This window comes from Diorhabda sublineata, chromosome 2 (assembly GCF_026230105.1).
Source record: "Diorhabda sublineata isolate icDioSubl1.1 chromosome 2, icDioSubl1.1, whole genome shotgun sequence".
Classification (NCBI taxonomy): domain Eukaryota; kingdom Metazoa; phylum Arthropoda; class Insecta; order Coleoptera; family Chrysomelidae; genus Diorhabda; species Diorhabda sublineata.
In genome coordinates, this window is record NC_079475.1 from 18,207,210 (window position 1) to 18,231,320 (window position 24,111).

The 24,111-nt window shown below is 31.0% G+C and overlaps 2 protein-coding genes across 8 annotated transcripts in view; both read right to left on the reverse strand.

The window, feature by feature from the left end:
- The window catches only part of LOC130453009 (uncharacterized), a 70,215-nt gene extending 57,760 nt beyond the window's left edge, over positions 1-12,455 (reverse strand). For both annotated transcript variants that reach the window (XM_056792582.1, XM_056792581.1), the window contains exon 1: positions 12,308-12,455. The gene's annotated coding sequence lies outside the window, so the exon portion shown is untranslated. The remainder of the gene's footprint in view (positions 1-12,307) is intronic.
- Positions 12,456-14,399: 1,944 nt separating this feature from the next.
- LOC130453010 (ethanolamine kinase 1) overlaps positions 14,400-24,111 on the reverse strand; it is a 36,532-nt gene continuing 26,820 nt past the window's right edge. For all 6 annotated transcript variants that reach the window (XM_056792585.1, XM_056792583.1, XM_056792584.1 and 3 more), the window contains exons 3-7: positions 23,792-23,922; positions 19,324-19,593; positions 17,714-17,940; positions 15,910-16,129; positions 14,400-14,679 (exon numbers count right to left, since the gene is read on the reverse strand). In XM_056792585.1, the coding sequence (XP_056648563.1) occupies positions 14,607-14,679; positions 15,910-16,129; positions 17,714-17,940; positions 19,324-19,593; positions 23,792-23,922 (921 nt within the window). In that variant the 3' untranslated portion in view covers positions 14,400-14,606. The remainder of the gene's footprint in view (positions 14,680-15,909; positions 16,130-17,713; positions 17,941-19,323; positions 19,594-23,791; positions 23,923-24,111) is intronic.

Sequence of the window (24,111 nt, forward strand, 5' to 3'; positions counted from 1 at the left end):
AAATCCGATTTAACTAATAAGTATTTGCCACTTCATTATATATTCAACAAATAGTCTACTGTTGGTAACACTATGAAAGATGCCTTTATAGCAATCATCCATGTATTGACCGGTTTCCTATGATTTGTGTTTGTGACAACGATCTGTGCGTAATTATATTTGCACGTGTTTTGTTAAGAATAATGTTGAAGTAGTCGCTAGTTGAAAAAATATGTGTTGGTCTGAAAATTATAGTTTTTATTGAAAATAATTGATAGAAAAGGAAAAAAACGGTCAAAAAATTTTATTATTGGACAAAAAATTGTGATGATCAATTTTATGACGAACGGAATAAGCTTGTTCTGAAATTTTCTGTATTTCCACAACCAATTAGTCATCAAACAAATCTTCTAAATTTTGAAAAGCATCCATATTAAATATTTAATTATTTGCATGACGAAAATTTCCAAAAATGAACTAATCAAATATAGGTATAATAAACAAACAAACCATTTTTAATGTTTATTAAAGGTTAAGTTTCTATTAAATTCTTTAATTGGCAATTGTGACTGGCAAATAACTCGATTTAATCGGAGGTTTACTTTATTAGTAGGTGGAGACACCGAATTTTTGGTTATTCGGTAAATAATAGTTAAAAGGAACTTTATTAAGAAGTGAAAACAACCTGGCCATAATGTTCCAATGTGTCTTTAATAACATAAACGCAATGCGAGAGTGGTCATACGAAAGGATAGAAAATAGGAATAGGAAGAAAATTTATTCGAGCACGTCAGATAGAGAGAGAGGGAAATGCCTTATTGTCAAAGAATTGTTACAATTTGTAGACAAAAGCTTGTAAAAACTAAAAAAAACAAACATAAAAGAACTGAATAAAATAAAATTTGAATATACAGAAGAAAACCACAACACAAATAATAAAATTTATAGAAAATATTATACAAGCCATAAAAATACTTCATTCCAAAAAACTATGGATTTCCAAGTAACGCAGACTCGTATTAGAAGATTCAAAATAGAAAAAAATCGCTTGAAATGTGGAAACGTGCTATGTCAAAAACCAAATGTCACTAATGAAAATATTAAATACTGTGTAAAAATTTCAAAAAAAAATTAAATCAAATGAATCTGGCAAAAAAAATGATTTTCATTAACTTGCTTCCATAGCAATACTGCTTAGCTTGAGAGAGTGGAAGGGAAAAGGATTGGTAGAGTGGCAAGTACATGCTTCACTGCAGTTGCAAAAAATCAATTTTATTAACGAATTTTGCTACTACTACTATTTCTGTATCGCTCGGGAATGTGAATGTAGCGTTTCCAGTCCTTTATTATGTGGTCAAATCATCAGAAAAGTATAATTGCCACAAAATACTCACACGCTCAGTTTGACTGAGTTTGACAAGTTTTTTCTTTCCACCATTTCGTATATCTAAAGAACTTATACTCTATAGATGTGGTCAATAGTATGGATAGTAACAAAAGTCCAGGTTAGGATCTCCATTAAAACCGGTATTAGAATAGATTATCATCTTACTATTCATTCTAATCATCTAAAGTATTAGCTACGAGATAAGAATTTTTTTAATGCCTTATGGGTGAAAATAGTTTCAAAATTTTGTATGTTCATTTCTGGCCATTAAAAAAATCGTAATCTATCTAAATAAGGACAATTCAAACTCCATAATTATCGAATCATCCTTATAGAAATTAATATTTACCAGTAATCACGCAACGTTTACAAAAATATTGCAGGCATTTGATGGGGCGATATGAATCAAAAATATCTTTTAGCCCGGTTTTTAAACATTCTGACGTATCAAAAACAAAGGGTGGATCTACATAGTTTATTTTAAAAAAAATACACAGGGTGTTCCGGGACTGAGTAAATGACATGAAAATAATGCTGTGACATAAAAAAAAATTTGCACAGCAACATATATGTAGATTTTTAGTTCGTTGTACTTGCCAAGGGAACCGTTCGCCATAAAGAGACATTTTGAACAAAATTATCATAAATTGTAATTATTTATGGAAACTACTTCCAGGAGGTATTAAATCACAATCAATCATTTCTAATTGAATTGCATACTTTGGAACTTCGTGTCACTTACATAAGAATTACTCTTAATAAGATTAATTTCAGATATATTCAATTCTTCTGGAAGATTTGAGTGATTTTTTTCTGAAGATTACATTAGGAAACTGTGAAAAACCTAATATATTTGTCTTTGTGAAATGAGCATATAGAATAATTAAATTGATTAGGTGACCCATATTATATATTCACGAAACGTTTTCTTTTCTCATAATTTTTTGAGGAATAATCTCTTTTTAAACACCAGAAGTAATCTCTCTCACTCACGCTCTCACTTAGCCTAATATCATTATTCCTTTATATATTTGAGATCCTGATGGAGTCGCCTTTATACTTACATCGAAAATTGTCTACTACCAACAAAAAAACACTTCCACACGGAACAGTCCGAATTTTGATGAAACTAGTATTCCATCTTTCAACTTTTCCATGCTGAGATTTTTCCACAATTGTATTACAACAAACTCCTTCCTCCAACGGTTAGACAAATTATTTTAGTCTTTTTAATGTACAGGAGAGTAATGAAACAATTTCTAATGCAGAGGTCAGTACGGTAATTTCGAATATTATAACAGAATAATCTAAATATTTTTTAAAATTTTCATAAATGTTCACATATACATATTTTCGGTCCTCTATAACCATAAGCTGTACAGAACAATAGAAAAAAGGTTTGAACTGGCCAAAAGTCATGCGTATTAAAAATTAAATAACCATGTCATACGATTTTTTTTTTCTATAAATACATATTTACCAATAAAGGTTACAAATTTTATTTCTTTTTATATCCTTCAATATCTTCCCAACAAATTTCCCCGAAAATATGATTCTAGGTTTTTCCATTTAGTAAGGAGGTCCAAGTTGGGTATTGTTAACAGTTTAGTTCAGTTGCACCCTGTTAGGTGTAGTGTGGAATTTGGAAGGGCCGCGTGAACACAAGTAAATTGAAAAAGTTAATTATAAAATATTAATATTTAATTGTTTTAAATCCTTTATAGATAAAAATATAAATGGTGTAAAAGTGTTGATGATAAAGTAGATTTAGTTATTGGTTGGTGGCACGCATGGTGCTGCGAAATCTCTGACTTACAAAGTTATTGAAGTAAAAATTCTACATGAATAATTTTTATACCAATAAAAAAAGGAAGTTTCAAGTTTTAAGAAGATGTTTTTAAGGTTTTTTAAATGTACTACAAGTGTTTAATGTGGCCTCCAGCTACTGCATGGCAAACATCTACTCGTCATCTGGTGTGTGTGTATGTGTGTGTGTGTGTGTGTGTGCGTGTGTGTGTGTGTGTGTGTGTGTGTGTGTCATTCTCCATCATTTCTAGCACATTACTGCAAAATTCGAGACGCTACTTTTTGTCATTAGGGTTGAGAGCTTGCACGAGTTCTAAACGGCAGGGTTTGTACAGCAAACACCGTCTCAGAAAGTTCCATACAGTTGGTTGGGGTATTCCAAGTTCTCTACTAGCTCTATTGGTAGACTTACTTGGGCAGCGAACAAAACTTCCCGTCTCTTTAAATTTATTAAACCAACGAGTAATGCTTTTTATAGTTGGTGGTTTAATACCAAATTCACCACGAAATTCCCGCTGAACTACAATTTGCGACTCACTTCTTGCGAACCCAATAACACAGTACACCTTGTGCTCCATAGTTGCCTTTTCACTCACAACTGGCAGTGACAGAGAATGGCGGCCTATTGCCGCAAGAGCTCTAGCGGCCGCCTCTGGAACCATCAACGCCTGCCTAGACTTGTAATACATTAAAAAAACTTTTAGACTTCCCCTTTTCGTTGGTATAAAAATTATTCATGTAGCATTTGTACTTTGATAAACACGAATTTTTAAAAATAGCTCCATCATTTAGAATAACCCTGTATTTTATTTAGATGAAATGTAGATCAACGAAGGATGTATACCAAATAAATTTTGGCAAGATGAAACTGGGACAAGTTGAAAACAGGTTAATTACTCTACTGGTCTGAGGTCTTCATCAGAAAAGGGTGCAGACTTGTAATAGCTATGAATAATTTACAGTATTGGCTAAATTAAAAGATAATTTGGTCCATCCCGTTTCTGTGTTCCATTTATAAAGAGAAATTAAAAAAATACGAAATTTATAAAATATCAGAAAATCGTGGAATGACGATACTCAAATCACAACCATATTATTACGAATTAAACTAGTAGTCGCGTCAATGAAAATAAAACAGGCAATGTTTTTTTATATATTCTTTGAAATCAGAAACTTCTTGGAGTGGAAACGGAACTATTTATCTTGTTTAAACAATATCTGTGATATTTATGCACAAAAAAAAAATTCTCCTATACAATATCCATTAAAAACTTGTAAATATATTAATGAATGTTATAAACAATTACCTATAAGTTTGTTCTGTGTAGTAATGACATGGAATTAATTTGTGGACCAAAATATAAATTTTTTATTGACCATAGAAAATTCATTATGTTATATACAAAAAAAAGTACATTTAATTTTCTCATGTCGCAGTTATTTTTACTGCAAACTATGCAGGCTGGTGAGCAATGAAAACCAATTTTTCTGCGCTGAACCGCATCCTGTTCTGCAACAGCAAAATATCAATTCTAAGACGTTGTCAGGTGGTGCTGGTTGTGTCATTTTCTGTGTAATGTTACACTCAAGCCAATTTGAAGGGATGATAAAAAAGAACGTGGTCTCACAGCAGACATAATTGCATGTACGATTGATGTTGTTTTTTTGTCGAGTTTATTATCGACATTTTTTCCCTTCTTGTTCGTTCTTATAATTTCATGGAGTAATAACTTCAATGATTGAGATTTTTTACAGATGTCTGTGTGGATTAAATCTCCTTGATTTTTCTAATATTATCGTCCTCAGCATGCAAATTAGACTCTACAAAAGATCGATTTGGAATGTCAGGATGTTTCTTAATGAAACAAAAAAGAGTAGACAGTCCTTGGTAATTTGATATGATAAGATCTTCTTCAAAGTGTTCCTCTAATCGACGCTTAATAGTTTTAGGAGCAGGGACTACCTAAACAACAAAAAGGTCAATTTCTATTGTACGAATAGTACCTATACCTCACAAAACTTTCTAATGCAACGTTATATATGTATGTTGTTACAAATGCGCTGGTTCTTTAGCTAAATAATTCTATTTAGAAAATTGGTAAAGAAAATCGACTTGACATGACTTGACATATATATTAGTGAGAAAAAAGGAGCATCGAAAATAATATTAAGAAAAATATACTAAAGAGATCCTCGTCCACTTATGTGTAAGCAAAAAGAAGTATTTGTAGCGTATGCAAGTAACACAAAAATGTTTTTTTTTTATTTTAATATTAAATTATTGTTAAAAACTTTTTTGTAACAACTATTTGTTGCAATAAGATTAATATATGAAGTTTTTTTTACAAAAAAATAGAGACCAAACTGAATTTTTTATATAAATGTCGTTGATACTGTTTAATAAATATAAATAGGTACATCCCCGCTCTAAGAGTTTTCTGATTTTAAATAATATAAAAAAACAAAATTTCAAAACAAATTCATCAAAATCGGAGCTGTTCTTGAGGACTTCCGAAGCAAAGGCTTTATTGACGCGACTATAGTTGAACATTAATTGTAGTAAATGAGTGATGTTAAACAGTTTTTATTGGAGATTGTGAAAAATATTTCAACTGTCTACTAAAAGAAGTAATACGCTACCATAATTTACACTTTTTGGTACTCTCTGATTTATAAAAATAGACTTTAATAGATATGTTACCGTTGGTAAAAGCAACAGCGAACAGAACGTCAAGTCGGTCGTAAGGGAAAGTCTCATTAACTCCGATCGAGTATTCCATTGATCATTATTAGTTATAAATATTTATTATATTGTACTAGTTAACAATGTGTCAGAACATACAGAAGAAATAGTACAAATTGACATAACAGAAGAATCAAAAATAAAAATTAGTAAAGAAAATATAGAACATGTAATCACAGAACTAAAGAATGGAAAAGCACCAGGATAAGACAAAGTAATTTCATAAATCATATAAAATATGGATTAAAAAGGAAAAGATATGCTGTTTCATATTTTGAATAAAGCTATAGAAGATGAGACATTCCCAACCGACTGGTAGAAGGCATTGCTAGTACCAAGATTCAAAAAGGGTGATATAAAATATTGCAATAACTACCGAGGAATATTATTAATTAGTACAGAGACGAAGATAATGGAATAAATGTCTGTCAGACATCCTTTTCTATACAAGAGGTCATGAACTTTCCTTTGAGGTCTTCCTTTCAAATCATATCCTATTTGAAAATATGGTTTTCCTCGAACTATCCCTGCTGTTGAAGCTTGCCCCATTTCTCATCTTCAATAACGCTGTAAATCAGAGAAAAGAAGTATACTAACAGTAGAAGAGAAACAGAAGAATGGATTTCGAATGGGAAGAAGATCATGTATTTACATTAAAGCACATGTCAGAAAAAGCATGGAAAGAAGAAGTTGTACGTAGTCTTCTTAGATTTAGAAAAAGCCTTTGATAGAATACCAAGAGAGAAAATATGGAAGATATTGATAGAAAGAGAAGTTAATGTGAAAATTATAAAAGATAATACTGATTATTTGTAAAAACAATGAGGATTCAGTCATAAGAAATAATAAAATATCAAAAGGTTTTTTTACAAATATAGAATTAAGATAAGGAGGAGGCTTGAGTCCATTACTATTCATCATGGACGAGATCATAAAGAGATGTACTGTGTTAAGTAAAAAAATATGTGTGGAACATTCACAACTATGAAGAATGAACATCATTTGCAGTTACAAGAAAATATTTAGGTGTGAAACAATGCAGTAATAGACATAAGTATGAGAATGTACAAGAACAAGAAAAAGTAATGATGATTGGGGAAGAAAAGGCCAAAATAAATATAAGAATCTATACAAAGACACTGGAACAAGTTAAACACTACCGATGCCTAGGAACAATAATAGACGATAATGGGATATAAGATACAGATATAAATAACAGAATTTTAAAACCCAATAAACTATATTACGCCATGAACACTTAATTCATAAATATAAAAGAAATATCCAGAGACACCAAAGTAAGGATATTAATAACAATATATAGACCAATTCATAGATTCGGATGGAAATCTTGGGCATTCACATAATGACAAAAAGTGAAAGGAGTGACAAACAAAGATAAAATAAAGAACATTGATATAAAAGAAGGCCTAAAATAAAGACAACTAAAATGGTGCGGACACTTACAACAGATGAATGAATAACGATTTGTTAAGAACATATGGAAAGCGAACATTGGAATAAACAGAAAGAGAGGTAGATCAAGAAAATAATTGGATGAAGTTTTAACACCCTACACCACTAAGAGGTAGAAGGGTTCACAGATTATTTATAATATTGGTTCAAATATATTTAAAAATAGTGTAGACGTTTTTATGACTTGAATGTACAAATGTTTCGTACTATTTCTTTGGCACGATTTCCGGTTTGCATTATTAGACTTTAAAAGTACATTTATACATCTATTGTTTTCTGTCTTTTTGCTTAGTACAAGTTGAGAATCTGAAGAAAATTCTTCATAAACAAATAATTCAATAAGCACTAAAGTTTCCGTTCATTATATATAGTAAAATACCGAAACTATTTCAGAATTTGTAATAAAAGTTTTTTGAAGATACGAATTTCTATTTTAACATAGTTCGCCGGTTAGTACAATCAATACCAATGGGCAATGAAGAGCTGGAAAGTAATTAGAAGGCTCTTGATACTCAAGTTAACGGGTCACTCCAATATTTTTGAAAATAATTAACGACAAATTCTGCTAATGTCAAGGCACAAAAGTAGCATAAAAACGGTAGCTTTTGAGCTTGTCATCATTTATTTTTTTATAAATTAGCTCGCTAACATGACAGATGACAAACCTTGTATCAATACATAGTGAACCTTGGACTATGTATAATGTTTAATGAAATATTTATGTTCAGTATCTGTAATTAATATAAATTTCTTTGATTTTTATTTCTTAGACCTTTTGATATATTAATGCTTCTAAATGTTCTTGATTTTTGGTCTCTTCTATTTCAAAATTTGTTTTTTAATAATTTTTATCTATCTTATAAAAATTATTAAGAAAACTAATTTTGAAACAGAAGAGACCTAAAATCAAGAATATTTAGAAACAAGTACATCAATATTAACGTAGATCAGTTTTTATGGTACAAAAACTGTATTTCTGAATTATATAGAGATTATTTTCAGAAGATTGACAGATAATTTTCTATTCAAATACTTTTTGTAACATTTATGTACAACTACGTTTACATCTAAGTTATTTTTAAAGCTAAAATTATATCAAAATTTCCATATCCCGAAACGTCTCGTCATGAAATATTCCTTGTATAATAATAATATTTTGATATACGTTTGCAAATCACACAAAGGCGAAAGCGATATATGAAAGTTATACTAAATCGAAAATTCCCTTTTGTGGATTTATATAAAAATTATGCAAATTGGTTCGGAATTAAATATGGAAGATACCATATATATCAAATTCAAGGTTTATACACACGAAATGATATATTTATACATTTTCTATAATCAAATACAGTGTAGTATTTTCTAAATAATTTTTGTTTTCTCTCAAAATAACCAGACTCTACTCCAACATATTATCATGAGATGAAAAAACTAAATATTGATATAGATGATAGCGATGACCATTCTATCAATTGACGTCTCTTTATTCAAACATAATTTTCTTTCAATTTGTTAATTAAAGAGATTGAATGTGCCTTTCACATTGTGCGAAAATTTATTGATGATTCTGTATCACAGATTAATTTTGGTAACGGTACAAACAGAACTAGTGTTCAAGGAATCAATCTCCTATCCAAATTAAAATATTAGGTAATGAGTATGCCATCAAAAACAACTGACTTGGAATTGCTGGAACCGTTGGTGATATTCGTACTGAACTCTCTATTAAGTTATTGTTGGTTATTATTTAAGATTACCTTCAGAGACTGAAGATTATCTGAAATCTATTAATGTAACCTACCTGTTTTTCCACCAATGAACTTGACTACTAAACTGTAGAATAGGCTGTAAGAAATAGGTTACTTGTCCATATTTGAACAGTTAACAATCTCAATGCTTTCAAATGCATTCAATAGTTTTTTTATGATCAAGACTAGCTGCCTGTTCGACAATACTTGATTATTCGGTCCGTCCACGTTTTAAATGAGCTATATGCTCTCTAAACCGGACATTACGTATATCTCAGTCTGCTCAACTTCCTACTACAATCATTATAGCCAATCCTTTTATATAAACAGGAAGAAAGGTACCAGAGCAATTTTTTTTTGTTTTTCATTTCAATTTTAGAAGAAGGTGACTTCGCATAGAGAATTCTCAAACCTATGACGGTTAATTAACCTATCTAAAATTTTCTTATCATAACCTTTGAGTACATACTCAATAAAATCCTTACAGCAACTTTCGAGGTTAAGCGGAAAATTAATTAAATTGGGCGAAATGGAAAGAATCAGCACCTGTATGTATTTGTGCCAAAAAATATCCATATCCACGTGGAAATTACAATATTTATTTTAATTAATGATTTTGTTTAAACTGGACGTTTCCAATCAAAACGGAATACCAAGAACAAAAAATACATAATTTTAATTATCAAGGATTTTGAGTTTGAATAGGATTTGAGATGGAACTTACATTGTAATGATCTTATTTTATTATGATGAAAATGCTTCCTTGAATAATAATGAAAACAGTCTTTCAGATTTTTATAACTGTAGGCATTATAGCAACAATATGCAAATTACAAGACATAGAATTCGGATATTTAAGAAAGAATAACAAGAAGATGAAGAAACTTCGCTAAATGTGAAGTCACCCCTTTAATTCTCTCTTAGAAAGCTTCTCCGTCACATAATAATAATTTTATTTTATTTATTCAATATACAATTATTTTTTTTTTTTTCGTTAATTGATCGATAGAAATCGGCAGTGAAATCGTTACTCAGTGCCTAGGCACTTAAGCAGGTGAACTGTCATCCGCTACATTTTCGACAGCAGTCGATTACACGTCCACTAGACCAGGGTTGATAATTTTTGAAACCAAAAAAAAATTATAGTAGGATGAAATCCACTGGAAAAGGAAAATATGATAAAAATGGAAAGACCGGGAAGAAAAAGGCGGTGAGTTTTTAAAGGTAAAAAACGGCTTATCTGGATTTTCGGCAAGTCTTATGGAAGAAAGTCTAATAGCAAAGCTGTAGGTAATAAGATCTATAATTTTTGTGAATACACTTTTTTCCATAACTTCAAAATTTTAGAGAAAAATTCAAAAAACCGAGTTTTTGGCTTTTTATTTTTATCTTTTACAAAAAATATTTTTTTTCACTAAATTTTATGGTGAATAGTTACATTTTTACCTCCCATATACAATGTAGTTTATTTGATTCGAAATATTTATTTTTTCACGTTATTTTGACATAATATCGAAAAAGCCCCCTAATTTTCAAAAGAAAATTATCTTATCAAAATATCAAATTTTTTAAAAGTGGGTGAGATTTTTTTCGTTGATATATCTATCTGATGTAAACAAATTACCATAACCTTGGTAAATTTTCTCAGAAAAGGCAACAAAAAAACAAAAAACACTCGGTTCCGATTGTTTTTTTAATCATTATGTGCAATTCTTAGTTATTTATTAAATTTTTTCTCTCTAACTACTCGAGAAATTCGAGATTCCATATTATATTGATAAAAATAAGTAATTAAGAGTGTAAATATTAATAAATACCTTAAAATCGTACTTAATGATTAAACAAAATTTTAGGATGCTATTTTTTTGGTTATTTTGACTTTTCTGAGAAAGTTTACTATGGCCATGGTAATATTTTTTTACACCGCCAGGAAGTAGAGATTTCAACAAACTAGACACTTTTTAAAAAAAGCTGATATTTTGACGGGACAATTTGCGATTGAATATTAAGGTGCTTTCTCGATATTATGTCAAAAAAGCGTGAAATCAAATCAAATAAAATAAAGTGTATATTGTACATAAGAAAGTTAGTTTTCACAAAATTCCGTAAAAACTGTTTTTGATAACAAATATAAAAAAAAAGAACTTGGTTTTTCGAATTTTCGACATAAATTTTCAGTTTATGTGAAAAAAGTGCAACCTACAAAAATTGTTGTTCTTTTTGTTACCTACAACTTTGCTATTTGACTTTTTTCCTTAGTACTTGAACTTTTGCCGGAAATCGAGATAAATCGCTTTTTTACCCTCCTCATTTTCCAATAGGTTTCATCCAACTATTATTTTTTTTCACATTTTATTATTTTTAAAGGCTTCTACCCTGGTCTAAACCAGCTTAAAACCTAACATTACGAATAATTCAAAGTGTTATATTATTATTAATATAAATATATGAAAAGAAATAAGATTTGCATGCCGATTGAGGCACATATAACCTATTTCACGCACCTCAATTCCAAATATTTTCGGAAATAATTTTGAATAGGGACGATTTAGAAAAAAAATATGTAAAGCGGCACTAATGTCTTTTTTGTCGCTGGTCTAATTAGCTGCCTCAACTAAAATCTCAAGTCTAGTGACAAAAAGTATAACTAATGCCTTCATACATAAATACCTAACAATTATTTAGAACGTATACCTATCTGAATCGTGACAATATTGTATTAGATGAAACTATTTTTCTTTTGAAGTCCCTAATTGTGCAGACTAATAAGTTTTTATGTATGAATAGAAATATGTATAATATACATTGAAGTTAAAATGAATCTGATATGTAAATAGATATGATTTCGATTCCGAAGAAAAGGAAGTGAAAATAAATTCTAAGTTTCACTCACCTCTTTGTAGAGGCTATATATCCAATGAGGGTGTGGTAAGAAGTACTGTGATGGGAAATTATATCATAATTTTTTACTCGTAAGAATTTGGAAATGTTATTTGATATGAAAACATGTTTTAAATATTTCTAATTTTGATCTAATATCACCTTTTAAGAAATTATAACAAATAATTTGATCGTACAAAAAGTGAAAATGTTTTTAATTACTTTTTTCAGACTGACAACTAATTTTGATCATATCTGTATTTATTGTTTAACTAATGAACTTACTTCAGTATTATTTATATTAAAATGAATCGGTTGCAATTCACTGGAAAATAATTTATAATGTTTCGCACTTTCGAAACGTTTGAATGTAACTAAAAACGTGTTGGCACAAAAGAGACTCTACAAGTTTCCCATTTTCGTGAGTTGCTCTGTCAATTCCAACACCTGTTAGTAACACCTCTCTACCGCCGATCTCGTCACGCATGTCGCCAAGTGAACATTAGAGATACTTACTGTTGGAAGTGCATATTCAAACTAAAACGTATCTAGAATCTTTGGCAACATAATAAATAACATTAGATGCGATAGATAACAGCATACGATTGAAACAACAAATTTCTTTAGGTACTTATATCTTAGACCTTTCTATATTTTTTGTTGCTGACTAATCTTTTCTCTTTCGGTATTAGAACAACGTTATTTCGTGTAAGAATGGACCCTAGTCTTAAACAATTTGTGATAATATTCTGTAGTGGGTTGGTGCCCTGAATACTAGTGTCATTTTAAGAACTGAGTGGACGATGCGAGGTTATTTGAATTTTAAGATATTGTCATGCCATTGGTAAATTCGTCATCAATTTAGTCGATGTGAGATACCACATGAATTGCTAAAATCTCCTCGATATATTTATCAGATGTTAAATCTCTTCTTCCGTAAACACGATCGCCCCTACGAACACGAGTCGGTTCGTGCCCCTATAGAAATTGCACCGCATGTTTGTATCTATGGACCACTAAGAACTTATTGGAACTAATTGGTTAATAGATCATAAAAGGCGCGATGGAAAAGCCGCATCTGTTCAGAATACACGTAATGGTTTCAAACAGAAAGGCCACTCACGCCACCACCAATACTGATATTGGGATATGCAAAATTTTCCAGAAAACAGACCAAAGGATCCATCAGTAGAGAAGAAAAAAATATAAAAAGATAACGAGGCTGAAATTAATATTTCTACTTACAAAAATGCTCTATTATCAAAAAAAAAATTGAGAACATAGAGGTAACGTACTCCTGCTCTGATATATGTGCTTCGTGCACGAACAACCTTTTTTGGATTTTACTCGTCTTGAAAGACCCATACAGTCGATTGTTGTTTAGTTTAGAAAAAATATTTATTAAGCCCTAACACGTACCACTTTTCAATAGCTTAATTATCCCTGTTTACATTAACAGGTAAGTCATTTTATAAAGGGGCCGTTAATATTGGTAAACTTTATAGCCGAAAAAAATACCTGAACTGTACTATTCAGAATAATAAACATAAAAATAACATAGTGATTATAAAGGCGAAAATGTCGAGTCATACGAACCGCAGTTGCAAAGAGAATTTATGTTGAAATCGCAAGCGTGTCAATGGTGCAGTGAATGAATGGGAAGAAAACATGCCTTTTGCAATTCCATTGGTTATGTTAGGAAGTCTGCTATTTTTGTCTAAGAAAGACTGAAGGTTATTCTAAGAAAAGAGAGTATCCAAATTTGCCGTCTGATATACCTGTTTCCCATAACGAAAATTTACCAGTACCGATTGTGCCTTTAGGTCCGCAAAATATTGTTTTAGAAGATACTGGAGATAACGTTTCATCAGGAAGCTCCGAAGAACAATGCACCGACCTATTTTTACACCAAGTACCAGTTCCGGCGAGCCACATTTGATTCTTCAAAGTGAGTTTAATGATTTAGCACGTGATTTGGGGTTATCTGACATTTTTTCCCGAACATTTGGGAGCTACCAGTGATGAGCAGGATGATAGGTTACCACCAAGATATTAGGACAGTGGAAATTCGGTATCAAAGACGATGGGATTCGACCATGATGGGTAATTACTGTTGGTTTTTAAAAAGAGAAAGTGCAACCCCTCATAAAAGGAAAAAGTAGAGCTAATTGATATTTAAAGTGATATTCTTTATAGTTTTTGTTTTTAATAGATGAGAGCCATGTTTATTAGATGTAAACTATAAATATTGTCAATATATATATGATTCAAAAAACGTGAAATTATTTTTTTAATAAATATTAAATATTTATTGGGATAATCGCATTGTTTGTACATCGGTTCTGTTCATAAATTCAAAATAAAACAAAAAATATTATTAAAATTGATTTTATTACAATATACAACATATTTTTTTCAATATAATACACTATTTGAGTAAACCAACAAGATAAAACAATCGATTTCTAGTAACTAATCATTTCACTTAGAATATGTCTTTAGCTGCTTGATTATCTTCTAAATAAAGTTTTCTGGGTCTGGACGCAAATGGCTTCTTCAAAGAACATCTTTGGATATAAAGTAATCAGCTAGATGCTTCGAGATTCAAAAACTTATCTTTTTTTGTGAAGTACTCGTTAAAACGTACAGCAGCGTATCTAAAAAATGTAATTAAACATATGAATTTGCATTATATACGAAGTGGAATCATAAATAAGGTTAATGAATTTTTATATCAGCAGTTATTAACACTTCATCTAATTCGATTAATTAGTATCGAAGCTTCATGAATTAAGATAAGTAGTAATAAACTTTCGGCAGTGTTTCCACTGTTTATCGTAATAGAAAAATTCTGAACAACGCAATAACTCCAAGTTTTATTGAAAAAAAAAAATAGTATTTTTTCTCTACCAATACGTCAATTGATTAAAATAAATGAGCCCTTTACATTGTTAGATATTTTATTGATGATTCTGTATTGTCAAAGTACAAACAGAATTACTCATCAAAGGAATCCAATTTCTATTCTATTCAAACTAAAATATCAGGTAACAAGTATACAATTACGTACAACTTAATCGTATATTCCATGTATAGGCCAAGAGGCGGGTTTTCTCTTGTAAAAAATGTACGGGGGAACAGGTATATTTTTTAATATGTTCAGGGGTGTTCCCTGAATGTAAATTCAAGTGGAAGTCATGGGGGAGGCTTCACTTCAGCCGTCAGCTTGAAAAACATGTTTTATTAAATTGTAGAAATCGTTATTGTAGAGAATAATATTTGCCATCTTTTTTATTTGAAACTTTTTTTGTATAACGCATAGGTTTTTAATTATAGCGCTACAAACTTTTTTCAATATGGTTTTTGCCAAATATTTAGTTAATGGTCAATGATAGATTAAAAATGAATTGTAGAGCATAAAATTTTCTATACATGGTTTAATGTTCATTGACACGTAAGCGTTTTTTCAAACAATAAAAACATTCTTTGTAGTTTCAAGTCCAAGTCATCAGCATATGCCAGGACTTGCCTTTTGTTATTATAAATCATTCCTTGGGATCGTAATCCACTATCTCTGATAATCATGTCTGATTTAAATATCCTGAAGTATCAGATTATGCAGTATCCAACGCGAGAAATATTTTTGACAGCTGAAGTATAGTCTTCGGCTGGGAACCTTAAGATTATTGTTTTAGTTGCATACCTGGCTTAGATTTCGATATGAAAAGGGCAACTGTAGATTATTTTTCTAAGGCCTAAAGCAGTATATTTAATATTATCACACAATAGAATATATAATACTGTGTTGTATAGCGTATTGATATGCTCAACAAGTCAAATTCACAATTTCAATATCGACGATTGAGAATTAAAATATACATACTAACCCCATGTAGTCAAAATCTATAGTTGAGTGTTCCGCTTGTACTAATGACCATATTCCCCAAAATATATGTGTCAGTAACACTGTTTTAGTTACTTGAACATATATTGTTTCTATTTGTTCGTCTGTTGGTTCGCTTCCTTCTAATTCTGTTAAATATGTACGTATCCAGCTTGTTTGGAATTTTTTGTCAGGGTATAATGAATAGTCAAATTTATCTAATCCTGAAAATTAAACAATTTTAAGGAACACAGTAACTTCCATTGACAAAATTAATAATTTTTGAGTCATTGAGTTGATTATAGATTAATAAGTTCCCTCACAAATCACATATTAATATTTTTTTATGTATAAGATTTATAACGGCAGCAATCTAATCAACCTATTAATGTACCGATTCCTACAGTAGTCCACATCTTTAGATATGATCTGGATCTACTTATACCTGTATACAGTTATGTATTAAATGTAACCAGCGTTCCAAAATAAAACAATAAATAACAATTAAAAGAAAATGTCGAAGTGAAAAAAGCATAAAAATTTTGGAAAAAAATATATATTTATTTTTATAATTAGAATCGTCAAACTACTCGAAATAGCCTTTAACTACCGGCATTACCTTTTCATTGTTAGAAAATCTTTGACCACCGAGCCATTTTTCAAGTCTGGGAGCAGAAAATGATCCGATGGGGCTAAATCAGGCGAATGGGGTGCATGAATATGCAATTCAAACTTCAATTCATTAATTTTGCCAATTTCAATAACGCATGTGTGCGCTGGTTCATTGTCTTGATGAAACAATACTTTCTCCCTAGACAAATGCGCTCGTTTTCGTTTGATTTATATTTTCAAGATAGTCAATGAGAATTATCCCCGCGCATCCCAAAAAACCGACGCCATGACCTAGCCTTCAGATGGAACAGTATTTGCCTTCTTTGGAGCCGGTTCCCCCTTTTCAATTCATTGTTTTGATTATTCATTTGTTTCGGGTGTGAAGTGGACCCACGTTATGGTTATGGTTATGAAACATCGCAAAAATTCGGCTTTATTTCTGTGAAAAATTATCAAACACTCGATGGAAACTTCTTAAAGACGCTGTTTTCATTCCATTATGAGCAAAGGCAGCATCCATCTTGCCCACAGCTCTCTCATATGCGAAGTACCACAATTTTTGAAATACCTACTATGTCTGCTGGCTTTATGGATTTTCTTTCAACATTTCTATAGTCGTCACCTCATTTGGTCGACCACTGCGATGCTGGTCTTCGCAGGTCGTAAGGCCTCGTTTAAACTCTGCTACCCAATATTTTACAATTGATAACGAAGGAGCAGTCTCAACCAGAGTAGAACCTTGTTCACCTGGGCTAGTGCTCTTCAAATAAAAGTATTGTATCACATGACGAATACCATTTTTTCCATGTTTACAAATTTACTGTTGATGGCTGCCAAACAAATACTAAACAACGTGGCATCTTCAAACTTGAAACATCAATGATGTATAGATTGTGTATTTTCTAATACAGTGGTATTTTCAAGCAACTACCGCCATCTCTAGGTCAGGTAAGGAACTTCTGGGACCATTCTCGTGCCTCGAAACCTTTCCAAGTGAATTCGAAAAAGAAAATATTCATTATCGCGTAATATGTTGTCTGGAAAAAGTTGACGAAAAGCTACAGTTTAGTATTATTCAACAGGAAACTGTTGTTCGTTTAGTTTAAAACTGTTTCTATAGCTTACAAAAATGTATGTATTTTTGATATTGGACAAACAAAAACACAAATTCCAATCACTGAACAACATCTCCTTACCTACAAATTCTGCAAAATGGTTAGCAATATCGAACGACTGGTAATTGGGTGCTGCATATTCGTAATCTATAAATGTAACCTTGTTTTCTTGTTCATTATAAATAACGTTTCCTAATAAAAGGTCATTATGACAGAAAACAATCGGACTTCCTAAATTTTCTACTATTTGTCTCATTTTGTATGCTTCTTGTACAATTATGGATTTGTGGGGGACATTTTTTATGTATCTGAAACGAAAAAAAAAACAGTAAAATTAAATATTGCATAAGAGTCGACTTGTATTCATATTTTGTTCATTTATAACTTTTTAAAAATAATGAAATTCTGTTTTCAAAGTAAACGCTAAAATACAAGGTTTTGGTCAAATATTATTATTAATTACAACTACAACGTAAATAATTAATTATAGAATCAGTAATTAATGCGGTTAACCAACAAATAGTAAGCAAATCAAAAGAATCCATTAGTGAAATAAATCAGAACTAATAAAAAAAGAAATGAGTATACGAAGAATACATACTAACTACAACACAAGAATATGAAGAAAAAAATCATAGGAAAAGGAATAAGGCAAAAGAATGAGTTAAAAGAATCACAAAATTGGAAGGAAAAAGAACAAAAAAATAATAAAAACAAATAAAACAAATACAATAAAAGATAACCACAACCAGACGAAAAAGGAAATAGGAGATGTTCAAAGAACATTGAATCGTATATAATAGAAGTAATTCAATACATTTGGAAAAGTTTTCGATTGCCTAACAGGCCTACAACACGCGTAACGTACTGTACTTTTTGTACACCCATATATTTGTTAAATTTAAATATTTCAGATTCAAAAACCACTTGTATGTTATGGGGTCTCAATCTCAGTGTATGTTATTGTTAAATTAATGAAGACGATAGTGTGGGCGTAGAAAAATAATATAATAGTACCACTCCAAAATATAACATAGGAAAAGGATGAAATAGAGAAGTAGAAGAAGAAATAACCAAAGCAGAAAATGAAAAAGCAATAAACAAAATAAAAACAGGTAACGTTTGCATAGAGTATCATTAAGAAATTAATATATCTAAACATTGACTTTGAATTAGGATTCCGGGTTTGAAATTCTCTCATCTTGTGCTAAATCAAAAAAAAGCTTCGTTATCTTTCGCTTTTTGTTTCTAAAAAAACAGTAGTTACCCTCTTAAACGAGGAAATGTCGCCGCCCACGTGAACCCATGTAGGGTGTTATCAACTTTTGAACGCCCGCTTTAAGCGGGAAAAAAATAAATTACTTTTGACTTTTGTCATTTTGTGATATACAAAAAATTTGAGGAGGCCCCGGGGGGGCAGTACAATTTATACGGCAGATACAGCGCATGAACTCTTTCTTATATGTATGCAAGAATTCATGTGCACAACTCTTATCCGAACAAGTCAGATCTGGGAGATAGGTTGGGTTGAACAGATGTGAATTTTCTTAATCTTATTAACAGGCAATAAATCCTATTATTACAAGTGATTATTCGATTAACCACGTACTTTAACAGTATCAAAACTGCTAAAGATGGAAATCCACAGAGCAAATATAACCTAGGTGAGAATTTTAATGTTATATCGTTACCTTTCATTTTTGTCCGAATCAGAGAAAACGTCCGGTACCAATTCTATGAATTTTGTAATTTTGTCCCATATGAAGGTATCTCTATTATCTTCACTCGGTTTAATTTTATGGAATACAGCCATATGTCTCGCAACTAGTTTGCTGATAACTGGATCTCTTACTGATTTGTTATTTAATGTAATGCCAGGTAAGAATCGGTAGGTTAATCCATTTGTAAATGAAGCATACAGGTTTGGAGCGATTCCAGCTTTATTCAAGAGAATCATATTTCTGAAAATAACGTAATAAAATGAACACCAATATTCTTAAAAATTTCATCATACAGTAATGTTCATTCAGGATTGATTCCAAAGTTTAAACTAAGTTTATTATTCAATATAGTCTTTCGAGGAAAAAAAAACGTTCAAACTCTTCAATCTACGTATCCATTTACCGCACATGACTTCATTAACTATGATATTTTGACTTAGACGAGAAATTCAACATGTAAATTAGTAGCGCTTGTTTTAAATATATGAAACGATAAAAAATTACGTGGATGATAATAGAAAACACCACAGAAAACCAAATAGATCACGTCTTAATATCAAAAAGAAGATCAAAGATGATACAAGATTTAAGATCAGAGGAACAGGTGATGAGATTGGTTATCATTCAGTAATAATCTGAATAAAATTGGGAATAGTAAATATAGTGAACAGGACGATAAAAAGCAGAAAATGGGATGTGCAGAAACTGAAAACGAGCAATGGAAAGAGATTACGAGTCATTCCATATGAAATCGTCTGAAAAAAAATTGTTGCCGTCTCATTTTAGATTTTGGTGTAACTTTGAGAAACTCTCCTCTAGGGTCCCAAACAGTTGATTGATATTCACGAAAAATGACTAAAAAAGACTCATTTTCAGCACGCTGCTATTATTCAAAGGAATCGTCTGAGCCAATCATCTTCATTTACCCTTAAACTACTATCTTTTCCACTATAAATTCCGTCTTCATCATGCAGATAGCTTCAAACAGAAAAATTTCGCAGCAAAAGTTGATAAGGCTTAAAAATATCGATTTTTAAAAGTCTTTATTTAAATAGGGCGAAAACAAGCGCTTGTAAAAATCAAACTCGTGTAAATTTTGTTCTTTGGGACCATAGAAAAGAGTTTCTCATAGTTACACCAAAATCTAAAATGAGTCGACTTTGCTAATTAGACGATTTTAGATGGAATGACTCTTACGTAAAGTGTTATAAATTCAACGCAGGTAGTCATTGGTACAAAAGGTATAAGAAACAATAACGACCAGGAATGTACAATAAAAATTAAAAAGAAAAAAGGTACTAGATTTAAATACCTACGAACCATAGAATAAGATGATTATGATAAAAATAGAAAAATAAGAAACGAGAGTGTAAAAATCGAAAAAACAAAGCGAATAAAATAACTTAATGACAGTATGGACAACTTGGAAGATGGTAAAGAAACAAAATATAAAATGAACTACACCAAATATTAAAGAAAAAGTATGGAGTCAGTATTTCAAAATCAATACTAAAGGAAGAAGATGATATAAATGATTATGGTACAATACTAGAAAATGAAGGAAAACCGAAGTGGAATGTAATATCATCATCAACGAACTAAAACACAACAAAACATGAAAGTTAGACAAAATAGTGAATCAGCTAATAAAATATAACCTAAGGCACAAAATATTCAAGATCATGGAAGGAGTATGGGAAACAGCAATAATGCCGACAGACTGGTCTACTGGAGAAAATCCCAGCATAAGCAGTAATTATGGAGGTATTAGTTTGCTTAATACCATATATAGAATACTAACAACAATAATAAATGAAATATTGACGAAAGTAGTGGAACCAGAAATAGGGATGTATCAAAAAGGTTTTAGACAAGAAAAATCAACAGTAGATGCCATACATACTATAAAATGAGTGATCGAAAAATGCTATGAGCACAACATTAGCATACAAATACTATTCACCGATTTCAAACAAGCATTCGACAAAATGAAATGGAAGATAATTATAAAGAACATAGAAAAACTGCAAAAATTGATACGATTGGCGAAAATGTGACTATTCTAAATTCTAGAGTAAGGGTAATGACAAAAGCAGGAGCATCTAGGAGTTTGAAATAAATGGGACCGAAAAAGTTTTGAAAACACATTAGAAAAAATTGTAATAGAGGTAAAATAAAAGGAAAATAGATCAGAAAAAGACAAAATATATGGAAATTGAATGAACTAACGAAGTTAATAAACAAGAAACAGTTAAGATTAATGACGTCATCTTTGTAGTAGTCGACACATTTAAATACTTAGAGACAATGATAAGCTGCAAAAATGACACAAAAAAAGAGACAAGACGAAGAATTCATGTCGGATATAGGATATATAATAAGTACAAAATCATATCGCAGAGCAAGAGAATAATCCGAACAACCAAATGAACAGTCTACAAGACTGCGATAAAACTAGTAGTTACATACGCCGCGGAAACTATAATAATGATAATCATAATAATACCGACTATCTACACCGGCATACCCAAGTATGCAACATCATTCACCAGAAACTGGCCAATAAGCTCGGTCTTCTGAATACGTATACACCGTATTACAAGTACCAACCGTAGAAGGTGCTCAAAAATGACAATTTTAGACTATTCTACGATAAACGGGTGACGAATAACAGACCTGACATCGTGGTGGTTGATAGAAGAGTCAATTCAGTCCTTCTTGTCGATGTAGCTATACCAAACAATCATAACGTTCTCAACAAACACCACGAGAAACGGGACAAATACGCGGATCTCTCAATTGAAATTAAACAGTTGTGGCATAGCGAAAATGTGGAAATAGTTCCAGTTATTATGTCAGCAACTGGAGTCGTACCAAAGACCCTGCATGAGCATTGCCAAACTGGGATTACCAAAAAACGTCGACATCCAGAAGGCTGTAATATTAAATACTTGCCACACAGTGGGCAAGTTTATTATGTGGACCGAGCCTAATAGTCTAATAGGTAAATAATACCGGCTCTAAGCTGAGTAGTGTATAAGTCTTTCGCATGGTTACAGCATTTTTAAACAATAGTGTACAGGGTCCTTTTATGACAAGCTTTTAAAAAAGTTTTGTTGAATCAGCTTCCGAAGTTCCAGTTTAATCCTGTTCACACTAAGAGTTGTAGTCTCTTTTTGAAGCTAATTGTAGTACCTTAGTCCTTTAAATGCAATCAACCTTTGGCCCATTGCATATATTTTGTGACAGTTACAATGACAGACCTGGTATTTTTTATCGTCCCATATACTTCTTAATATAAATTGGCAAAATAAGGTCCTTTTGCATACTGATGGATCAAAAACTCAACTATCGTGCTCCACTAACGTATCTACCAAATCTTTGTAAATTTGCGTAGAGGTCAACTCTTTAAAAGATAATTATCTTAACACCGTGCGTTACTCGACACGATCCATTTTAATAACGTGATCACACATCAGTAGGTTCAGATTTGTTGGTTCCTAGCATACGTCTAGACAATTTTTTCTGTTATTCATTACTAATAACAGAATTCTTTCCAAACTTTCAAACACTCTTTGTACTATTATACTAATTCAGAACCTCATCAATTTTTTTAATATCATTATAATTTAAAAAATCGAATTTTTATGTTCAATATTACAATAATTAATTTGGAATTCCTGGAACCGTTGGTTGGCGATATTTATACTGAATGCACTGTTTAGATCACCACTACACTGCCTTACGCGCATTTCGATAACCAATTTATCGTCTTCAGAGACTGTTTATTTACCTTCAGTTTAGCTCCTCTCTCTGAAGACGAAACTTGGTTATCGAAACGCACGTCAAACAGTGTCATTGTGAGTGTTGGTGTAGTGGTGGTGTAAACAGTGTATTCAGTATTCAAATATTTGTTATATAGAATAAGTTGAATAAAGAACAATTAATGACTTTCAAATTATTTAATTCTGTTTTATTCAAAACTTTTATTTCAATCTTATGCCACTACAGAATTTGATACGATTTAAGAACCGTATATTATATACTTATATGATTTAATAAATAAAATGTTATAATAACTCAATTTATTTTTTTTATTTTCAATCTGGCCCACCTACGAATTCAAAATTTAATATATGGCCCTCTGCAAAATTGAGTTTGACACCTCTGATCTATACACTAAGTATTGAGTTGGCGATGCGTAAATTTTTAAGAACTAATCATTCCAAGTTTTCGTCACAGTTGTGAGATATAAAAATAAAATGACAATTGCCTAAAAATTACTCTCATACAAGGATATTATCAACGAACGATGTTTAATTAAATGTTTAATATTTACAAAGATTAATCCGCAAGTCTTAATAATAATTTAAAATTATAAATTCTAATATTATTCTATTTGTATGATAACGTTTTAGACAATTTAGAAAATTCTTACCTTTTTTCTGCTTTCCTGTCTATAATCAAATCTGTTTTTCTTCCATATATTCTTACTAGAACCGTTTCCTCGTCTTCTGCGCCTTCAGGTTTACATCCGACCAGCTTATTGGTTATCCCATCTGTCAACAGCTACATATTCATCTTTTATTCTTACACAATAAATCAAACATGACAGATCTTCGTTCTGTCTAATAACTAATAATATAAAATAATCACCAATTTAATATGAAGTCAAACGTTATTTTAGTGGTAGTCAAAAATAATATTAATAGTACATATTCTCATTTGGGCTTTTGAGCTTTTGGGCTTTTGAAGAAA